Source organism: Anopheles coluzzii, chromosome 2 (genome assembly GCF_943734685.1).
Source record: "Anopheles coluzzii chromosome 2, AcolN3, whole genome shotgun sequence".
Taxonomy (NCBI): domain Eukaryota; kingdom Metazoa; phylum Arthropoda; class Insecta; order Diptera; family Culicidae; genus Anopheles; species Anopheles coluzzii.
Genome location: NC_064670.1, coordinates 109,839,928 through 109,861,135, shown reverse-complemented (window position 1 = coordinate 109,861,135; position 21,208 = coordinate 109,839,928). Strand labels below are relative to the sequence as shown.

Sequence of the window (21,208 nt, the reverse complement as noted above, 5' to 3'; positions counted from 1 at the left end):
ACTCGTTTAAAATGTTGTAAAGTTGTAGGAAAAAAAATGTTACAGGGTTTACCAGCATAATAAACAACTGTCCACTTGTTTATAACAATAGTCGTTTTGAATAGACACCGCTGTCTACCACTTGCTCACACGTCAGATGGTGTAAGCTACTCTGTCCATTTCAATAACACAATTTTCGCCTTCGATAAGCAACTGTCAGATTCGGCACAGTTTGTTTTGTTTTGACAAATTTTGCAAAAACAAAACATTTTCAAACACGTTTCTTTTATTCAAGAAATATGCAGTATAAACCATACATTTCAATAAATCAAAACATTAATTTTGTTAATTATACAACAACCACAAGAAACCGTGCCGAATCCGACCGTTGTGCAATCGAAGGCGAAAATTGTGTTATTGAATTGGACAGAGTAGCTTACACCATCTGACGTGTGAGCAAGTGGTAGACAGCGGTGTCTATTCAAAACGACTATTGTTATAAACAAGTGGACAGTTGTTTATTATGCTGGTAAACCCTGTAAAAGTTATTATAGCTACCAGCATACCCATTGAACTGAAACAACAACGAACAACAATTATTGCAAAGATATCGGCATCGCGGATGTCGAAGGGAATTAAGACGCTCTTGTTGAAAATAACACAAGGAACGTTTAAGCTCAAGCTAACGTCCCTGGAGCCTGATTTTATCAATGGATGCTATATATTGCATTAAGTGCGTGTGGTCGTTTGTGCGTGTGTGGACTGTCGGCATCCACGGTCTGATGACAGCTCCACACAGTACGCTTGCAAAATTCCCCTAATCGATTGCAACACTCCCCTATATGATTGCAAACTTCCACAGCTTGCATGCAACATTCCCCTACCGATTTGCAACATTCCCCTAAGTGATTGAACTATTCCCTTATATGATTCGAAACCCTCGTCTAATCGAGCTTTCATTTCAGCACGGACATGTTTTGAAGCCCCGTGCTTGGGATGACTATACTATTGCCTCGGAATTGATAATAAAATGACATGATATTACATATATTATATTACAAGAAGAATGTGATTGAAAATGGTAACACATATATAGATGGCCTAGTATTGAATGACGGTCACTGTACCTACAACACTGTGCAACCAACCAGAGAATAGACACATAAGCTAACTGCTCAGTTTCAGTTCTGTAACCTAGCGTGTGTGATCAACTCGCCCCAAACCACCCACCAAACGGGGCCACCACAATCTATTCCACCTCAGGCGGGGCGTACTAGTGTGGACACGAGCCGCCAAAAGTATAAACCCCACCTTCCCTTTGTCCTCCAATCTTGCTTTTCGTGTTTGTGATGGTGTCCCCATTCCCCCCCTGCTGAAAGCGGTTTAAGCCAATCACACAGTCCGTCGCAATCCGAAAGCCGTCGCGTTGAGGCGAGCCTCCACCGCGATTACTTTGTGTGACGTGACGAAGGAACGGCGACAAACATGTGCCAACACGCGAAGAGGAGGGTGCCTGCCTTGTTGGTGTTTTTGCTTCTACTTCGTGGCCCTTTATCGCCCTTTTGCCTGAGAGAATGTGTCCAAACGGTGAACACACACACAGACACAGAGGGTAAACAAACAAAAACTATGACGTTTTTGTATGTGCGCGTGTGCTACAATCACATTGCACTGCCAGGGCGTTGTTGTTGGTTGCTTGTCAGTGTTTAGGGCGTTAATTGTTGTGGCAGTCGGCTCTGGTAGAAATGGTTTCAAGAGCAACACCGTCGTCGTCGTTGCGGCTGTTTCCAAGGTCCGATTAGGTGGGTCTAACACAGCTGTAAAGGGGGTGCGCGATCTTTCTCTGTTGATTGCAAGCTGCGTCTGTGACGTCATGTTGTTGTTTTGTACCAGTCGGATGCGAGACAAGAGAGATTCCCCGATCGAATCCAAAGCAACCTGGTGGTGCTTTACAAAATGTCGCTACACTGCTTCTGTGTTCCCTTCAAGGATAAGATAATCCCTGACAAACACGATCCTCTTCTGAACCCTGCTGAACTCCACCCGTGCGAGCCGGAAGATGGTTCGGTTTCCGTTTTAGAGCGAAACCTTCACGCCGGGCGTTACACTCCTTCTGCCGTTTCAAGGTGGCGCGCCGATAGTGGCCGATTTCAATGTGTAGTTTTGGTGTAGTGTTGCTTCTTGTCTCGCGCATGGAATACCGTTGGGATGGCTTTGTATTGTTTTGCTTTTTTGTTTCTACAAGATCCGGGTTCGGTTAGGGATTTCACGTGGCAGCAGCCACCCGTCTAGACGTGATATATACGCACTTAAGATGTTGAACCTTTCTTATATGTCGCAGCAAGCGACCGTTACCATACATGTGCAAGAGCTACTGCTACTCTCTTGTGTGTTTGTTGCTTATTCGATCTTTCCTTCGCTCGTTGGTGTTTTGGCAACACATGTTTACAACCAACCATTCTTCTACCATCGATCATGTGATTCGCAGAATCGGCGTATTTGTGCGTGAGCTTTACATGTGTGTGTGTGTGTGTGTTTGTGCGCGGGGGAATGTTTTTGCATTCCGAACGGAATTCCCAGAAACAATTCCGCCGTATTTCGCCGGTTGTTTGGTGGGCTTCGTCACCCTCGCTCGTGTGCGTTAGAGGGATGTAATTTTAAAATGAATGATAATCCTATTTTTAAAACATTGAGACGCTGTCCCGTTTTCTGAACGCTTTGTGTGATGCGTCTTCAATGTATTTGTTTAAATAGAACATACACCAAAAAGGTATTGCACACTGCAAGTTTGATTACAATACCGCACGTGTATGCATCACAGTTGGAAATTGTTGTTTTTTTTATGTCTTCTGAATACTGAAATAGCTGAATCCACACGTGCCACGTGCCTGCCGACTCGTAGCATAACAGAGGTGTCAATATCCTTTTTGGGCAATTTTTAGACCATCCTTGCTCCCTCTCAGCGCCTGTTTTAAATACCTTATTATTTGCAACCGAAAGCACCACACTCATGTTTGGTCTTCCCAATCGATTTGTCGTTCACGTTTGACGCCAAACACTCCCACTCAAGATCACTATTTTGGATGCTGTGGTTTGAAGTGAATCCCGATGTACGAAAATAGTATCCTTACAATGGGAACGGGAAGAGCAGCCAACGTCGGGAGGTGGCCATCTGCCACTGTGGACAAAACGGGACTGATGATGCTATTTATAGAAGCAATTTGTTTCGCTTAGATTGTTTGGATATAGAAAATTAATTTGGGGAAAGTGTGTTATTTTCATGTCTTTCGTTGTGGTTAGGAAAAGGAAACGATAGGAATTATAGCCAAAAAATGGTCAAGAAAGAAGCTTGTTAGCATGCGATTGCTCAAACTATTTCCTTTGTTTTGTCTGTGGTGCTTTTAACAAACGGACTTTCTATCAATTCTTTTTTCTACTCTTGTTTATTACTCCTTTTCATAGATTATATTTCCTTGTTGCATGTTTTATTATCTTTGTTCTCTACATAAATGGTTTTCTTATTTTCTTCTTCTTCTTCTTATTCTTCTTCTTCTTATTCCTTTTCTTCTTCTTCTTCTTCTTCTTTTTCTTCTTCTTTTTATTCTTCTTATTTTTCTTTTTCTTCTTCTTATTTTTCTTCTTCTTTTTCTTCTTCTTATACTACTACTACTACTATATTCATCTTATTCGTCTCCTTTTTCTTCTTCTTCTTCGTACTCTCATGTTTATTTTTCATTTTCTGTTTCTTCCTTCTTGTTTTCTTTTGCTTCTTTTTGTTTTGGTTCTTCTTTCTCTCTTTCTTCTTACTTTTGATTTTATTATTCTTCTTGATTTATTTATTTTTTCGTTTCCCACTGCCCTCTACTGATACTTTTCCATACTCTACCCCTCTTGCCAAACGTTAAATTTCATTCATTTTCTCGAGCTGTGTTGTTTGGTCTATGTGCAAACGCCGAGTTGCTGGCAAATTTTGCTTTCCCATCCTCATTCCCCCACCCTCTACCGGTGAGGGGTGAGCGTTGCTTTCGTGCTAAAATTAGCTCAAGTAACGATCTTGCTCATTCTTAACATCGCGCTCAGGTGGCAAAGACCATGTAGTGTCTTGATTGCCCTGTTGCGAAGGGGCAGTATAGTACGATATGAATGTTGGCCGAATAGACAAAGAATTTAATAAGAAAAGATCACACGGAACTGCTTAGTAAGTTTGCAATAAGATGATCTTCTGTTTTCTACTGATCGATCTCACTGTACAATGTTAACTCAGCTCTTCAGTTCTGGTGCAATCTAGTTCCAGAGGACGTCCTCCAAAATGTTGACCAGTTCGTGAAAAAAAACAAGCGTGTTTATGTCCCACTCTGTATATAGCTGTTTGTTTCAAAGTCTTCCCACCTCTGCCGATTAACGCTTCTTAGTGATCGCATCGAGAGCATCATCCTTTCTTCTGCCCACGAGCTGGAGCTAAAATTAATGAAACATCGAAGAGGAGGAGGAGGAAGCCATACAAAACACACTCCACCCCGCATACACATGTGGCCAGTTGTTTTGTAAATAGAGCGTCCAATGTCCAATCCTGCCGGTGGAAAAGTACTACCGCAGTGTTTGTAGCAATTGCCATTTAAGTGCATCCGCCTTCATGTCACTCTGTCTTGCTCTGATCTGTAGACGAACCAGTTGAATCCAGTGGAAAGCTGTGCTTAAGAATTACTCCTAATGAATGTCAATTGGTCCGATTTTCATCTCCTCGCCTTCAAAGTGCATTAGTCGTGCTTCCAAAAAGTGTGGAAAGCCACCTGACACGCCTGCCATTAGCACGCGTCCTAAACGATTTGTCAGGTTAGGTGGCGCGTGATTGTCGCGAAACGTAATTGCAGGGCACATACCCCGCTCCGTATCATCCCACATACGCTGGGGGCATTTTACTTTGATAAAAAGCATAAGGGACCTCGTGATCACTATTAGAGCAGCAAAAAAAAAAAAAAAACGAAATGGCACACGACTTCACAGCTGAATGTTGGCGAATTATCGGACTTCTGTGAAGGCACGACGTCGTTGGATAAAGTCACACCTTTTTTTTCCGGCCAGACGGTCAATTTTATTGGCACATTTTTGGTTCCATTTTTTTGTTAGGGAGGAGTTGAAATGGCGCAGTTAAGGCGGATAGAGCTCATATTAGATCATCAGGATCAGGATGGAACCAGCTTTTTCCTGTAGATCTTGTGAGGTTGATTAGAGCAAGAGATCTTAGATAGTCTGAGTTAGTAAACAGGTTACAAGATCAAGATACATCCAGCTTTTTCCTGTAAATCTTGTGGAAGTTAGTAGAATAAGAGATTTTCCACAGTTTGAATTAGTAAACAGGGTACAAAATCGGGAAGAATTCAGCTTTTTCCTACAAAGTATTATAGGGATGATTACAGTAAGAGATCTTGAACAATCGTAATTACTTGACAGGTTTCAAGTAGAGATGAGTAATTATGATTCAGATTGTTGCATCTGGATGGAATCTTAGAATCTGAATCTAAAATTTGGGATTAATGAATCTTCAAAAAGGTATGAATGTTCAATGATCCCAACCCTGTAAAGATGTATGAGTCTCCAGAGATTTGTGAATTCTAAGAATTATCTCTAAAGATTCATCAATATTTCGTGTATGTACATGTATCTTTGAAGACTCACTTCAAGATTATAATCCCTCATCGCTGAAGATTCATATGAGTGAATCTTTACAGAAGATTCAGGAAGTTCTTCATTAGTTCCAAGGTCTAGTGTAGCTTGAGCTTAATGATCTAACTTGATGTACTCCTGTACTTGATCTTGATTATTTCTTTTCAAAACATACCATTATGCCAATGCCCTAAGTTAATTAAACACATACCAACGTTCGCTATTTCCTTGTCGTTAGGTACAGCAAGCAAAAACCGTTGGCTGCATTTCACGTTTTGCCGTCGCCACGCCGCATTTAATTCAATCAACGTGTCTCTGTACATTTGTAGTTCTTTCACGGGAGCTTCATCTATGGCACGTTGTTGCCAAAATAATTAAATTACATCTTGCAGCCTCTGCACCTTCGGAAGAAATATTATTGTTGCCGAGCCAGGTACTAACCCGACGGGAGGGAAGTTTTGGTGTATTGCTTTCGATGTGCATTGCATTCCGTTATCAGTTTTGGACGAGTCTTGTTTGCTACCCGAATGACGCAAAAGAGGCTGGAGTTACACACAGCAATGTTTTTGTGGTCCTTTTTTTCCTGTGCAAACGGAACTGCTTAAAAGATCATAAAGATTGGATTGGACAGACGCCTTTTGCGTGGTGTTGTCTGCGAGATAAGCCAGGCGGTCAGGTGGGGTGCCGTTGGTGCCGGTTTTCGTTACGCCAACTAAGCTCTATCTAGTACTACCTTCGATCACATGGTCTGAAGCGTGTACCACACACTCGGAACGATCGAAAGGCATCCCCGGAACCAAACCGGCGTCGTCTCTCTTGAATAACCAAATGTCACCAAAGCGTGATCCAATTAATACATTTCCGTAGTTTCGTGATACGTCACGTCTGACGCGTCGGTCACCCGCTGCTGCAAGCTTATCAGTGCCGGAGCATGCATGCGGCCAGCAATGTGTGCCAACTGAAGCGTATCGTGTCTAGGGCGTCTCTCTCTCTCTCTCTCTGTCTTCCTTACCACAAACGATAGTGCTAAAGTCCGGTACGCGCTAGGGAGGAACACTTCATGAACCTGCTGCGTACACTACTGCGTTCTACGCAAGGCGTGCTGCGTCTCTGCGTGCTATACACAACCACCAGAATCCTGTTTACAAACACTAGAAACCGGGCCTTTTTTCTGGCGATCGCGGGATGACGTCAGGGCGCGGACTGTGTGTTGTAGATAACACAAACAACACAGGTCCGCTTTTCCTACTGCCGCCACCGTTTTGGGCGTGTATGGTGACGTTTTCGCACACGAAATCTTTTGCCAAAGCTGCTCCCCGTCGTCCGTATCCGGTTCGTACCGGTTCGGTTCGGTTTTGTGGGAGGGTGGGTGAACAATTTTTAGCACCACCTAGGGACATCGTGTCGCTTTCTGGCTTGAATGATTGGTCCAAAGGTATGCGGATCGTTCTTAAGGCGCTGCAAGTGTCTCGGTGGAAGGGGGTTTGGGTTGCTCTCTCTATCATTTGATGGACATTGGACGACACGCGAATGTCAATTTGCAGCTGTGTCGGACAGTAAATTGCTGTGAATTGAAGCCAATCCCCCGCCTAATGTACAGTGAACTACTGCTAGAAAGCAGTAGAATGTTCCTGAATGTTCCACCAGGACCTAACGGGCACTGACTTGACCTAGTCGATGTCAAAGTGTCTCAAGTTTTCTCTATATTTTACGTGCTTAATAGCTTCCACTGCTCTAATTCTCCATTTGTGTACGTAGAAATGAATGCTTTCCGTACGAAACAATTGCAAAAATCGTCCTCCACTGTGTGTGTTCGCAACATATTGCAGTTTCACTTGTACGACGATGGACCGCTTCACGTGCTTTTACGTAATGATGTACGAGGGTGTACCGTTTGCATCCGCCTGTGTGTACCATCCTCTTCCATCCATCCCCACCCTGCTCCTTATCTTCTAACGTGCTTCGGTCGGTCTCGACGACAACGACGAACTCTCTCGCTCTCGCTCTACCAAACACACTTACCGTCTCGATCACACTAGCGCGCTCTCTATCGGACCTCGTTGCCATAGCCGTTGGCAGGGGGATTGATTTGCCGCGAGTCGGTCCGCGCTTGTTCAGTGAGAATCTTGCCACCGTTGAGACTGGACGTGTGGTTTCGCTAGCAGTTTGCGAAATTGCACGAATTTTCTAACAAAATCTCGCGCCAGCAACAACCACCAGGGCTGAGAACCTGCAAACCTGTGTCTCATCAGAACGGATTTTGTGGCACACACACACTACTCAAAGTCAAAGTAGGCATCGAAATTATCGCTCGAAACGCAGCTGGATATTACAATATCCAAAGAAGAAACCAAATTAGACGTGATGCTGTTGTGCCTAGAATCCTGCAACCAAACGAAGTGATTTTAAAGTGACGCTACAGTCCCTCCATTTTTTTGTTTGTTGCTCTCTGTCATCCTAGGGGGGTGTGTGATCTGTGATTTTTTTTCTGTTTATCCTCCCCCAGTGCAACAGAAAAAGTCTTGCAAAAATCAGTGAACCTTCGGGTTAGAAGCGCAGGAAATAAGAAAGGAAATCGCCGCGTGCCTGTGCCTGTGGTCATTATCTTTCATCGCGAACCGACCGCGGAGGTTACTCCGATTGTGTGTGTGCATTAAAGAGAGAGAGGGAGGGAACGTGTGCGCGCTAGTGTGAATAACCGAAAGAGAGCAAACGAGCGTCTGATTGCTCCCCACACAACGACTACTGAACCCCTGACGCTGTGAACGAAATTTAAGTCGCTGTTGCTAAGGGCTCCCCAGCTCCAACGCTTACTCGAACAGCTGTTTGATACCGTACCAAGCAGTCGAATAGTCGTGAGAGAGAACTTGAGAGAGAGAGTGTACAGCTGCAATCTCTCTGCGAACAACAGTGTGCTATATACGTTAGATTGGTGCCTGAGGATGCCTTAATAAAACTCCACGTGGTTGAGTTTTTGGCCCCAGAGGCTGCAACGTACGCTTTGGGGAGTTGTTGAGAGTGAAATCGACTCGGTTGGTTGGTGAACTTGGGATAGCAGAGCAGCGATAGAGAGAAATAGTGAAGAAAGTCGTGAGAGACATCGTTTGTGACACACATACCTTAGGCCGTGGTGTGGTGTACTGTGCGTTTTTATATACATACGGTCGGTAGAAGATTCTAGAAAGAGGACCAAACATCCTCCAAACTCCCAAGAAAACATTGTGATATTTGATAGTTTCTAATAATCAAATTCCGACCGCAAACGAACCGGTGTTACACGTCGAGAGATCTTATCCAAAAATCTCTCGAAACGTTAACGAACTCTAAAACAGACATCATCTGTGTGATATATAAAGCCTCACGTGTAGGAGGTGTGGTCTTGCCCGTACATTTAGTACCGTAGTGTGGTGATTCTGTTTTTAGTACCTGAATGGTGCGGTAATCGAGTGACGGTAAAGGAACAAAAAACACACACAAACAAAATGGCATTCGAACAGAACACACTGCAAGTCAGCGGCGATGGGCTGGACGACTTCATTCTAGTCTTCAAGGAGCTGCTGTCACGGGTAAATATCTATAGCCGTTTGTCCGAGCGTCATCAATGCGCTCTTATCTTATCACCTACAAAGAGGGTTATTCTCTAGTAATTAATGGAGGCTACTACGTGCGTGGAATTTTACACTTCCGGTCGTCGTCGTCATCATCTCTCCCCCCCACTGGTGCGAGTACTACTGAAATGCATCCGGAATTAGGAGGAAAACAAGATGATTCATCGCGCGAGGCCCTAAATACTTCAACTTTCAACTTGACTCACATACTCGCAAGTCTGTGGCTTTGGTTGGGGTGGAATTACCAAACCCCCCATGGGGAAGTTCCGCTCGTTCGGCAAGAGAGGGTAGAAGAGAAACTCGGCGTCGGTTGCTCGCTCGCGCTTGCCAAACTGGTTTTTTAAATGAGCGGCTTGAGCGCGCTTGGCGCAAAGAACGTGCGCGCACTGTTGCTAGGCAGCGCGCGCGCGCGAGCCCTCCGCGTGGAAAAAGCCGAACGCTTGGAAGGTCGCGTTAAAGATCAGCACCCGTCGTCGTAACGCAAATCCCAAAGCGTGATATGAAGCTTTTTGTTTGCATTTTCTTGTTTGGGGGTTTCTTTCACTCTTGTTATTTCACTTGGAATAATTAAAACAGATTGCACATCGCTGTCGCTTTCGACTTCGCTATCGCGCGGCACTGATCCAGTGAGCGTTAGTAATTAAGTGTCAATTTGCTAAGTAATTACGGGGACAAACACACACCCCCAATGGCCATGACAACGCAGCGGTCTGTATGGCGTCGTGCATAACTTTTAGGCGCCGGCATGCCGTTTTGGCATGACAGAAAACACCCACGCTTGTGTCGTTAGGAGGACATTTTACGCTCCTTCGAGCAGACGACGGAATGAAAATGAATAGAGCTTCCTACCCTGGCCTTCCAGAAGCCTTTAATGTTTGCCCTGCTATGTCTATGTGTGTGTGTGTGTTTGTCTGCATACGATTAAAACTGTTTCTTTGCTCCTTTTTCTTTCTCTTTGTGTTTACTTTTCCTAACTATCCCTTTTGCAAAGGACTTCTGCATTTAGCCCCATGATGTGTCCCAGTTTCAATGGTTAGTTTCTACAAGCGGCGCGGAATTGCCTTCTTTTGAATGGCTATGTCAACGGCAACGATTGACACACACACGCCGGGCTTCTCCTCTAACTTCCCTTCACTCACAACTGAGGGGGGGAAATGTTTGGTCCTTTTTTGTGGAAAATGTCTATTTATAACAAAAAAGCCAACACTGTTTTCCACTTGCTCTCTCGTCTCTTCCTGCTGCGCTGCCATTCCTGTCCACTGTCACATCAAAGTGGGAACGATGCACACTCCTTTGGGCATGCGCATTTGGACGGTGTTTGGTCGTCGACGACTGTTTTTGACGAACACCACACAGTTGCTCAAAATGTTAGAAACAAAAGTGTGCTTTTTTGCTGTTGTGTTGCTTTTGACTTCTGTAACATTTAGAGTGGCATTTCCTTTAGGTCCTCTGATGTTGTTTTTTTGTTTTTTGGTTGCAAACACAGCTGTACGCCGAGGAGAGAGCCAGAGAAAACGCCGAAACGTCTTCTCGTTCGTGTTGGTCTATTGCAATGGCATTCAGCTGGTGTTCAGCGATGGTTACGTGTCCCTCCGATCGAGGCATTTGTGTGAATGCAAAAAGAAGCGGGAAAGGATTTCCACGGCCCTCTTTCTCGGCACAGAAACCCAGTGAACCGTGCGAAAAAAAACGCCGCAAAATCCTCGCTCATAGGAGAAACAGTGTGGGAAAGAGCAGCACCGAACAGCAGCGAGAGCAAACATTGGCTGGCAGGTGGAAAATTGCCGCTCCGAAGAGCTTTTTCCCGAACCCACACGAACACACACCGGGTGGCCGCCGCCGGCCCGAACATTTCGCGAGAAGCGATTTTTCCTTTGCTGAGCGAGTACACTGAGAATGGTCCGTGTTTGTGTGTCCCCAGCACCTGCTATTTTCTGTAGGGAAAATACATCCACGAAACCCCGAACCTTCCCAAACACTCTTGGTGGTGCTCGTTTGGTTTGGGGGTCTCGCCCGCAGCGCCCGCGAATGAACACGGGAATATATCCATTCGGGTTTGTGGTGCCAGCAGTTGCTACCAGACGGTCGCGTAACACTGTGGTCCGGTTGCTCTCTGCGTCAAGGTGCGCTGGTTGGTGTCGTGTTGTGTCGTGAGGTGCAAGCCGTCCCCAAAAAAAGTGCAGAAAAGAAGGAGCGAAAAGACCGTCCCAAGGACGCCCGCGTCGAGAAACAGACGCATTCGGTCGGGAAGCAGGAGGAGCGTGTGGTGCCACGGCACAGTAGTGTGCCGACGGTGAAAAACGGAACCACAATCATTCATCGTGATGAGTTCGTTGGCAATGTTTCGCGTTTTTGGGTGAATTCTTTGGGCGAAATTCCCAACCCCTGTGCTCTGCTCGTTTCCGCAAACGCAAATTGCGCATACAGACAACAACGGAGCGGTGAACCGCTTCGTTAGGACCCTCGCTCGACGCGGAAGTTACGTTATTCAGTTCCGCTGCTACCGACAACGACGTGGTGTGGTAGTTTATCGATCCTGCCCGCCCGCACGCACGGTTAGAGAGGACTCCAGGAAGGTGCAAATCAGCTGCCGTCCAGCGCGCGTATGGATACACTGGACAGTGATTTCTATGTCGAGCTAGTGATCAAGGTACTGCTACTAAAGATGTCTTCGAAAGCTAAGCGAGATCAGAAAAGTTCGCGTTCGCGTGACGGGTTGCGCATAGCCACACAGTGCTGCCACCCCGGATAGTACTCACTCCTCCTCGGGTGGTGGAGGAAAGGAAGAAGAAGCTGTGTTTTTTTTTTGCGGAGTACTATTTTTGTCGACTTAAAGTCTTAAAATCGGGGTAGAGAGAAGAACGTCACGTTTACGCTCCGCAAGTCTGGTCTTACGTAAGTTTGGCGATAGAAGAGAAGGTATCGAGAGGAGAGGATGAGAGGAGGATGTATCGCTTGCCGGCGGTGTACAATTTAAACATTGCAAACCGAATTCTGGCTTGCTTCAAAACCCCGATTTCCTCCCATTTATACATTGTGTGTAGAAAGAATTCAGGGTTCAAAAGAACGTTGGTTTTTGGTGTGTTTTTGATCTCTCTGGCCCGGTGTTGTAGGTGATGTTGCCGTGCCCACAAAACGCTGATAAGGTAGTTCCACAAATCGGGCACAACATCATCAACAGGAGCATGAGTTGTGAAAGTGTGCTTTATTGCAAAACAAATCTTCTTGTTGCTAGGCAAAACCCCAAAGCCGCTTTAACATTGACCCCCACACCCCGAAGAGATGTTTTCGGGGGGCGATAGGAAGACGTTCGCCTGTTTGAAGTATACACACAGGCCCCCGTTCAATAAATGTTGTGTGGCCCCCTTTTTCTCCGGGTTTTTGATAAGGGTTTGCTTTTTTCGGTGACTTCTGGAACACGGACAGACCCTCGAGAAGTAGATTATTATGTGGAATGTTCATGCCGCCCATACTGGCGGTGTGTGAGGCAACTTGGTTTTGGGGGGGAGGAACTATGAATCGTCAATTTTCAGCAATCAGTTGTAACTTTGGAGCAGTGCCGATGACGGCAGCTTCACGTGATGTCAACCCGTTTAAACGTTACAATCGCTCGATTAAACAACGACAGCAAATTTAATTACATGTCTCCGCTTTCGTGACGATGACGACGACGACGACGGGATGGGTTGGAAGTTGTAGAGACACAGGGACATAGACAACCTTCCCCCTGTCAATAAAAGTAATTATCTTTGCGCTGCTGCACCATGCGATGTGGTTGGTGGTACCCGCTATCTCTTCCATGGTTGATCCTTCCTTAACTGCCCCATAAGGATGTGTCGTTAAAAGGACAGTTTTTGTATGTTTGTGCTTGGTTAGGTCCCTTTACCACCTCCCAGTAAACCATGTAATACCAGGGGAGGATCATTAAGGCATCATAACTCATCAATAATAATCCTTATGGGGGTTTTATTCCAACGCAACGAGAACTAGTGACCTCTACTTCCCGTTCCCCGAGCATTGCTCTTTTCACTTTCTGTCCGTCAAAATCCGGTCGTCCGGGCGTTCGACGCGTTCTTTAACAACGTGAGCATCGTGCTAAAGTAAACGCTTTGCTCTCGGATTGGGCACTTTGTTATCAATGACGCACGTTTGTTTGGGGTTTTTTCTTCTCTTTATTATTTTGTTGAAGGCTTTGGCTCTCGGGGTTTGTTTGCACGGTTCACAGGCATGACGAGAGCGATCCGGCTGAATCTGGTTCTGAGGTTCACATTCCCGTAGGGGCATGCATATTCGTTTCGTGACGTCGCCACCGGCCTGTTTGGACAGTTGCCGTTTAGAACAACAATTTCGTTTGGCTGTAGAATGCCTTTAAGAAGGAGACTGTCTACTGCTAATTTCTATCACAGTGTGTCCCTGAACCAGTGATGGCCCGAATTTATCTGACATTGAATGCCTATTAGCTTGCGGTACACCTGCCTGTGGCGCTAGTCAACATTATAATTGTGCTTGGTAATTGTATGCGTTGCTCCTCAGAATTCTAGGGCGAGAAACATGCAGCAGAGGCATGTTTTGGCGCAAGCATGATCGTTTGTTATGCTAAACTCCCTTCGGTGGCTTGGTCTAATGAACTTTGATGACCGACGACGGTGTATGAGGTCTCACATGTTTACCGAGACAGCAAACTCGCTTTTACTACAACAAGCAATGACGAAATATTGCCTGCATGATGGGAGGATGCCCCGTCTAGCCCCGAGAGACCGCCCTTTTGCATTGGGTGATCAAACAAACTGATAATGTCACTCACTGACAGCATGTTTAGGTCACGATGATAGGCGATGATGATGATGATGATGCAGCTACTGCTCACATGTGATGCGTTTTGTTCGGAGCTTTGTCTCGTTGTTTCGGAGCTCTGGTGTTAATCGACACTAATCAATACCGGTTCGGCCGAGGGGAAGCAAGATCAAACCAGCAGCACAGAAACGTGGCATGATGCGACAGACAAAGGAGACGATGTGGGCAGGCCACGTGGATTTACTTCCTCGAAGATCAATGTAGTGTGTTGTGCTAGGAGACCATTAATTAGCTCTAATTGTAGATAATAAGAGAGGAAGCATTGGTCAAAATACGGCGTTTGTTATTGCGCGTAGCTTTGATTAGTCTTGAGGTGTGTGTTCGGTATCAATTGGCGGGAGGTTAGTGGAGCATCATTTCATCGTATCTTCTCATTACTCACCCGCACAAAACATCATGTTTCTGTCTAGTGATGGGTAAGGATGGTGGCAGAGGGAACTGGAGTCAGTTTCGATTCGAATACGAACATTTCCGGAACCGACTCCGGAAAGTAGGTTCGATCAACATTATCCGGAACTGGAGTTCGGATTCGTCCGGAGTCATCCGGAATCTGTTTCTGATTCGGATTCAGTTTCAAATTCAGATTCAGACTCGGATTCAGATTCGGATTCGGAGTCGGAGTCGGATTCGGGATCGGATTTGGAGTCGGATTCGGGATCGGATTCGGATTTGGAGTCGGATTCGGATTTGGAGTCGAATTCGGAGTCGCATTCGTAGTCGGATTCGGAGTCAGATTCGGAGTTGGATTCGGATTTGGAGTCGGATCCAGATTTGAATTCGGAGTTGGATTCGGATTTGAATTGGAATTCGGATCTGGAGAAGGCTTGTGACTTCGACTTTGGCTGGCTCTGGCAGACTCCGAATCCGACTCCGGATGACTTGGATACCGAATGAGGCTGACTTCAGGCTGAACTGAAAGCTTCACCGGAGTCATAATCAAACTAACAATAGCCAGAGTTGGGTTGAAATCGTGGGAGCGCTCCACAAAGCCCATCACTAGTTTGGTCATCTCGCAAGCACCTCGCGCCACCCATCGATCGTTACCTACGCTAGAACTTACGTTTGATCCCATATTGATTATTAAAGTTGATTAGAAAATTTGGGTGTTGTATTCTTAAGAAGCAGCAGCAGCACAGCCACGCTCGTAAAAATGCTACTGCATTAGTGCTAGTTGATTGTAAAGTCATCGGTGTTAAACTTTGTCTCATCAAAACATATCTCTTTTCCTTTTTTTTATCTCCTCCACACACACACAGTACTTGGATATCGGTGAGGATCTAAACGTACCTGATGACTTCACACAGAGCGAAATGCAAACCGGTATGTGGTGGCGCCATCTGGCGGCCGGTGGAATTGCCGGTGCAGTGTCGCGGACGTGCACGGCCCCGCTGGATCGGCTGAAAGTGTTCCTGCAGGTAAATAGCAAAGCATATGCGAACCGAAACAAAAAGACCATCTTTTAACGGTCCTTCTCCCCAACTGTAGGTTCAAGCATCTAAACAGAGAATCTCAGATTGCCTTCAGTACATGCTGAAGGAGGGCGGCGTGCGGAGCCTGTGGCGCGGCAACTTTATCAACGTGCTGAAGATCGCCCCGGAGAGTGCGATCAAGTTTGCCGCGTACGAGCAGGTGAAGCGGCTGATCCGCGGCAACGACAAGCGCCAGATGACGATCTACGAGCGGTTCGTGGCGGGCGCGTGTGCGGGCGGCGTCAGCCAGACGGCAATCTACCCGATGGAAGTATTAAAGACGCGGCTCGCGCTGCGCAAGACCGGCGAGTACAGCAGCATACTGGACGCGGCGTCCAAGATCTATCGGCGCGAGGGCCTGCGCTCCTTCTACCGCGGCTACATTCCAAACATGCTCGGCATCATCCCGTACGCCGGCATCGATCTGGCGGTGTACGAAACGCTGAAGAAGAAGTACCTTAGCCACCACGAGACGGAGCAGCCGAGCTTCTGGCTGCTGCTGGCGTGCGGCAGCGCCTCGAGCACGCTCGGCCAGGTGTGCTCGTACCCGTTGGCGTTGGTGCGGACGCGACTACAAGCGCAAGGTAAGGGATTTTAAAACTAAACTATGTTTGTTTCTTTCGCTAATGTTTGCCTTCTTTTTTCTGCACCCTTCCAGCGGTCACAATCGGTCCCAATCCGGACGGCAGCGTAGCGGTCGAGCCGAACATGACGAACGTGTTCAAGCGAATAATACAGACGGAGGGCCCGGTCGGTCTGTACCGGGGCATTACGCCGAACTTCATCAAAGTATTACCGGCCGTCTCGATCAGCTACGTCGTGTACGAGTATACGAGCCGTGCCCTCGGCGTCAACATGACGTGATTTGTTTCCCGCGTCGATCGTACACACCAGCAGCAGCAGCAGCAGCGCCGGGAGGTCGCACACTCTTCGCTTCGTGGCATCCGCGCCTCCCCGCTCCATCTTACCACGGGGGAAACGTCACCCTTCTTCGCACCCAACTCCTTTTGCCATCTACCATTCAACCTGCCTGTCTGCCTTGTGGCTGCCCACGAAAGTAGACATGATTTTATTGCGGTCTCTTCTACTGTATCTACTTGCAGTAGTAGTAGTAGTTGTAGTTGGGATGATCGGTTGATGCAGATGTCTGTTTCGGTTCGTCATTTGCCCGTCTAGTGAATTGGAAAAACGAATTACAACCAAAACACCAAACAATTCCCCCAACATGTTGTTGAACAAAGAGCAATAGAGCCTTTTTCTGATTACTACTGATACGCTACTGCAAAGCTCTCCATACAATCGTTCCTTTTTTCTGCGCTTCCTTTACCTTTTTTTGTGTTGCTCCGTCGGAGTTCGGGATGAGTTAGAAGGATGAGATTGTGCAGTAGTAGGAAGAGAAGTGTAACAGGGACGAAGATGGGAGTTAATGTTAACCGATGAAGCAGCAGCAGTGGCAGCGGTGTTTGTGCCTGTGGCAGTTGGCTTTGCAGTGGCGAACGAAGCGACAGCGAGTCCCGAACAGCATCTAGACACACGAACGAATGAATGGCGGATGGTGGATTAAATTATTTCTCTTATTTTTAATAGTAGCCAATTTTCAAATTAGTCCCCCCCCCCCCCCAATTCCATGTATTCATTTTATTTAACCTGCAAAAAAGAAACCACCCAACTCTCAGCGCACTTACGCGAGCACGTGCGCGCGCACGCCCACTCGCACGCGCATGCCCTTCCGGACGCGAATGGGGACGAGTAATGATAGAAACACTGTGGAAGCGGTGGAAGTGATTGCATGTTTTGCACGATCAAGACAACAGCAACCCACACACCAGTTCGTTCCTTATTGCCGTTTGGGAAGCAGCTGACAGCCCAGACCGACGGAAAGGGGTGGGAGGGCCCTTGCAACTCTCCATTTGTATCTAAATAGTAGCGCTAGTTAGGACTTGTAAAGCAATCAAAGAAAGTGGCTCTCTCTCTCTCTCTCGCGCGCTCTCACAAACAGACACACTTATAGTATCTTCCTACAAACTTCCTGCTTTTCTATCATTACTCTCTAGCGGTTCGGAATGTTGTGCGAAAAGAAAGGTGCGCGCGCACGCACACGATCGCGTCGCTTTTTGGAGGTTATAGAGGTGATAAAAGATACGAAACACGGAAGATTTCTGTTCGAACGGCAAGAAAAACACGCTTTAAACTGAATATGGAATATGATTGGTTCTACGGGGTCTGCGCCTAAAGGCGTGAGAGCATCAACAGGATAAACCAGATAGTGAACAGCAGGAGAAAAAAAAAAATGAAAATCACACACAGAGAGAAGGGGGAGCAGCGGTACACGAGCGGTACACAACTAGTAAAGACTTTTACAATTTTAAATTATTTATTATTAAAAGGAAAACGCAGCAGAGAAGTACACAGTATGAAAGTTAAACGAAACAGAAAAGAGAAAAAAAAGGAAGAGGAAGGAAAAAAAAACAGCACGAAGATGAGCGGAGAAGATGAAAACATATTACAATACAAACAAAACAAAGTACTAAATACGAAACCACCCCCTCTGGCAAGTTGTGTTTGTATGCGAACGAAGCCGCGCTATCGCAGCCGTAACGATGCAAGTTGAGAAATGGGATTTTTGTTTGCATGTTTTTGTTTTTGTTTTACGCATTTGTGTTTCCACTCATTATGTTATATATATATATATACCTCATTATCAGTGTAGCACAAAGCGTTATCATGCACTATCGTTTACATTGTGTTATCTTACCTTCTTACTAGACAATTCATTCATTACTTGCTGTTGGTTTCAAAGCAAGATGTGATTTAGTATCATTTATGTTCACTTACTTATCTCATTTTTTTCATTTACATTTACATTTAAATTACCGAAACAGAGTAGAAGTCGAGTGGCCAATAATGATAACGAATCCATCTCGTGGATAGAGCGTGAAACAGAAGACTAGTTAATGGAAAACCATGATAAAACCGGAAGGATATTGCAAACAATATACTATTACTACTTCTACTACTACTATAAAACATAATTTACTAACCAATAGAAGAAAAAAAAACAAAAGGCAACGTGCGCAAGCAAGCACACCTTCGTCAGCAAAACATGTTTTGCAAGTTATTTCTCCTGTGATCATGGATGTTAAACTTAAATATTATTATATACTGAAAGCATAGAAGTATAATGCGCCTTCAACGAGAAATAAAAAATAAAGCGAAAGAGGGAGAGCTACTAACGATCGAAAAGTACTCTGCTGAGTGTGCAACAGCTGGAAGGGAAAAGGAAGCTTACGAGGCTGAACACGTGAACCACAGTTATGCAGAGTTGAATCAAATGCATTGCAATGGATCGAACAAGCATGTAAAACCCGATCGTTAAAAACTGCACCCGTCTTTTCTCTGGTTAAACATAGAGGGAGAAGTAGTAGCCACAAAACCAAATTCCTTAAATGAATTAGAATCCGCGAAACGGACAAACGGAAAGCAAACGCAACAACTGAAATAGAAAACTACACAGCGGACGGAGAGGGAGATTTAGTTAGGGTGTTAGGGTAGTAGGATGATTTTGAAAGGGTGAAATGAAAACGTCGCCAGAAGTAGAACGGCACACTAACAGTGTTGGAAACGGATGGAGGATGATGGTGCGGGGAGGGGGTGTATAATAACGAAAACTTACGAAAACACTTTTGTGCGCATTTGTTACCAGTGCAGTGATATCTATGTAGTGGAATGTTTTCCGTTTTAGTTTTCAAATTTACGCATGAAAACGTAACACGGAAATTGTTAAACAAAAATCTAACACACACACAAACACAATTTGAAGTTCATGTTAATTCATCTGTTTGAAGCTCAGTCACACACATACACACACAAACACAAACCATCTTCATGTAACTCTAATAGTTAACAACAAGCTTAAGAGTGGTTATTCAAAAGCAAACAACATTTAACAAGAAAAAGCAACATTTAATCCCTTTCACACACACACCCTCTCTCTCTTTCTCTCTTGATATCAATAGCTTCTAACGCAAACAGCAGTGCAAAAGTGGATGAAAATAGAACCATTTTTCCCTCCATCGTTTGTTCTGTCGTTAGTTCGAAAACATTTAAATCGCAAACAGTACATGTGTGCGTGGGTGTGTGCATGTTCGCTGAGTGTAATACTGTCGAAAGAGCAAAGCAAAACTGGTATTTATTATAATGCACGCACACACACATGTCCGTCACACACACACCACGTGTCAGCCGTAAAACTGGCCAAATTTACAATAATAGCAATGAAATGAATAAAGAAGAAAAAAAAACACTCAAAAACTCCAAACTTATAAATGCGCTACTTACTGCAAGATAATGTAATAGAACAATTGATATGAATAAATAAAAAAGAAAAAAAAAACGAACACGAAGCAAAATGACAATTTCAATAAACGCATACCAAGCATACAGCAGCAATGAGGATGGTTCATGATTTGTGGTGTTTTTTTGTTGTCGTTACTAAATAGAAGAAAATGTCACTAATATTTAATGTTATTAATGTAAAATATGTTTACTCGGATCTCTCTTCAGTTGTTGAAAAAAATGTAAAATATGTCACAATCTCCGATGCATCGTTATTTAACGACGATTTTGAAATGAACAGCTTAAAATCCTCACCACCAGATGGCGCGATGAGCGGTCCAGAAGAGCATGTATTGCAGTTTGCATAATGTTAGGAGCCGTATGGTGTGAGAGTGAGAGAGAGAAGGGGGAATATACTGTGGTAAAAAGTTAATTTCTGCGCGTTTCTTGGATTTTTTTGATATTTTTATCCGTTGTTAATGATTTTTCTTAGTAGCTTTATATTCTCTGAGTTAAAAGATATGATTAAATAAAGTAAACAACCCAAAACTAATAAGCTTCATTGTGGAATATAGTTTGCTTTTATTGCTTTCATTTCGGTTAGAAGTGTACAGTTTGGTCGAAGAATCAGTGGTTCGTTAAGAAGAATCAGCTGTTGTTGGCTACTCGGTAGTGGTCGCTTCCGCAGTGGTTGTCACTTCCCCAGTAGTGGTTGCTTCCTCAGTAGTGGTTGCTTCCTCAGTAGTAGTCGCTTCCTCCGTAGTAGTCGCTTCCGCCGTAGTAGTCGCTTCCTCGGTGGTGGTGGCCGCCTCCGTGGTCGTCGAAGCTTCTGCCGTCGTCGGACTCGCCACCGAAGTACCCTCGGGAGCAGCCGTACTGGTCGTGGGTCGGTGGAACGGAGGTCTCAACCACCAGGGACGCCCGCCGAAGGGTGGGCGCGGATGCCACGGTGGACGGAATGGAGGAATCCCAGGAAGAGACCACCAGGGTCGTCCCGGCCGTCCAAAGATACCTACGGGTTGGATGGCGGGATTACTCTCCACCGAACCGGAATCATCATCACTCGATTGGGAGCTCTCCGAAGAGCTGCTGCTGCCGCTGCTGTCAGAGTCACTGCCCTGTACTTGCTGGCGTTGCTGCTGTCCCCTTGGTCCTTGGCCAAAGCGGGGCAAGAATAGGGGCCCCGTAGCAGCGGAAGCAACCGCAATGGTAGCGGCCGCTAGGAAAATGAGACAAAGTTTCATTACGATTTCCGTCGCTTTACTGTCGTACCGGGAAGCTCGCCGAAGGAACTGATGG

General features: G+C 45.5%; 2 protein-coding genes across 6 annotated transcripts in view; one reads left to right on the top strand and one right to left on the bottom strand.

Moving 5' to 3' along the window:
• Positions 1-17,196, top strand: part of LOC120947912 (calcium-binding mitochondrial carrier protein SCaMC-2) — a 27,016-nt gene extending 9,820 nt beyond the window's left edge. For 3 of the 5 annotated variants that reach the window (XM_040363735.2, XM_049605633.1, XM_040363737.2), the window contains 3 exons: positions 15,362-15,520; positions 15,591-16,158; positions 16,233-17,196. In XM_040363735.2, the coding sequence (XP_040219669.1) occupies positions 15,362-15,520; positions 15,591-16,158; positions 16,233-16,438 (933 nt within the window). In that variant the 3' untranslated portion in view covers positions 16,439-17,196. Of the gene's footprint in view, positions 1-7,731; positions 9,210-11,236; positions 11,902-15,361; positions 15,521-15,590; positions 16,159-16,232 lie in introns of those variants that run through there. The other 2 variants (XM_040363738.2, XM_040363739.2) reach the window with 2 other exon arrangements.
• Positions 17,183-21,208, bottom strand: LOC120947913 (spore coat protein SP96-like). The gene has a single exon (XM_040363740.2). The coding sequence runs from the start codon at positions 21,151-21,153 to the stop codon at positions 20,572-20,574; it is 582 nt and encodes a 193-aa protein (XP_040219674.2). The 5' UTR covers positions 21,154-21,208; the 3' UTR covers positions 17,183-20,571.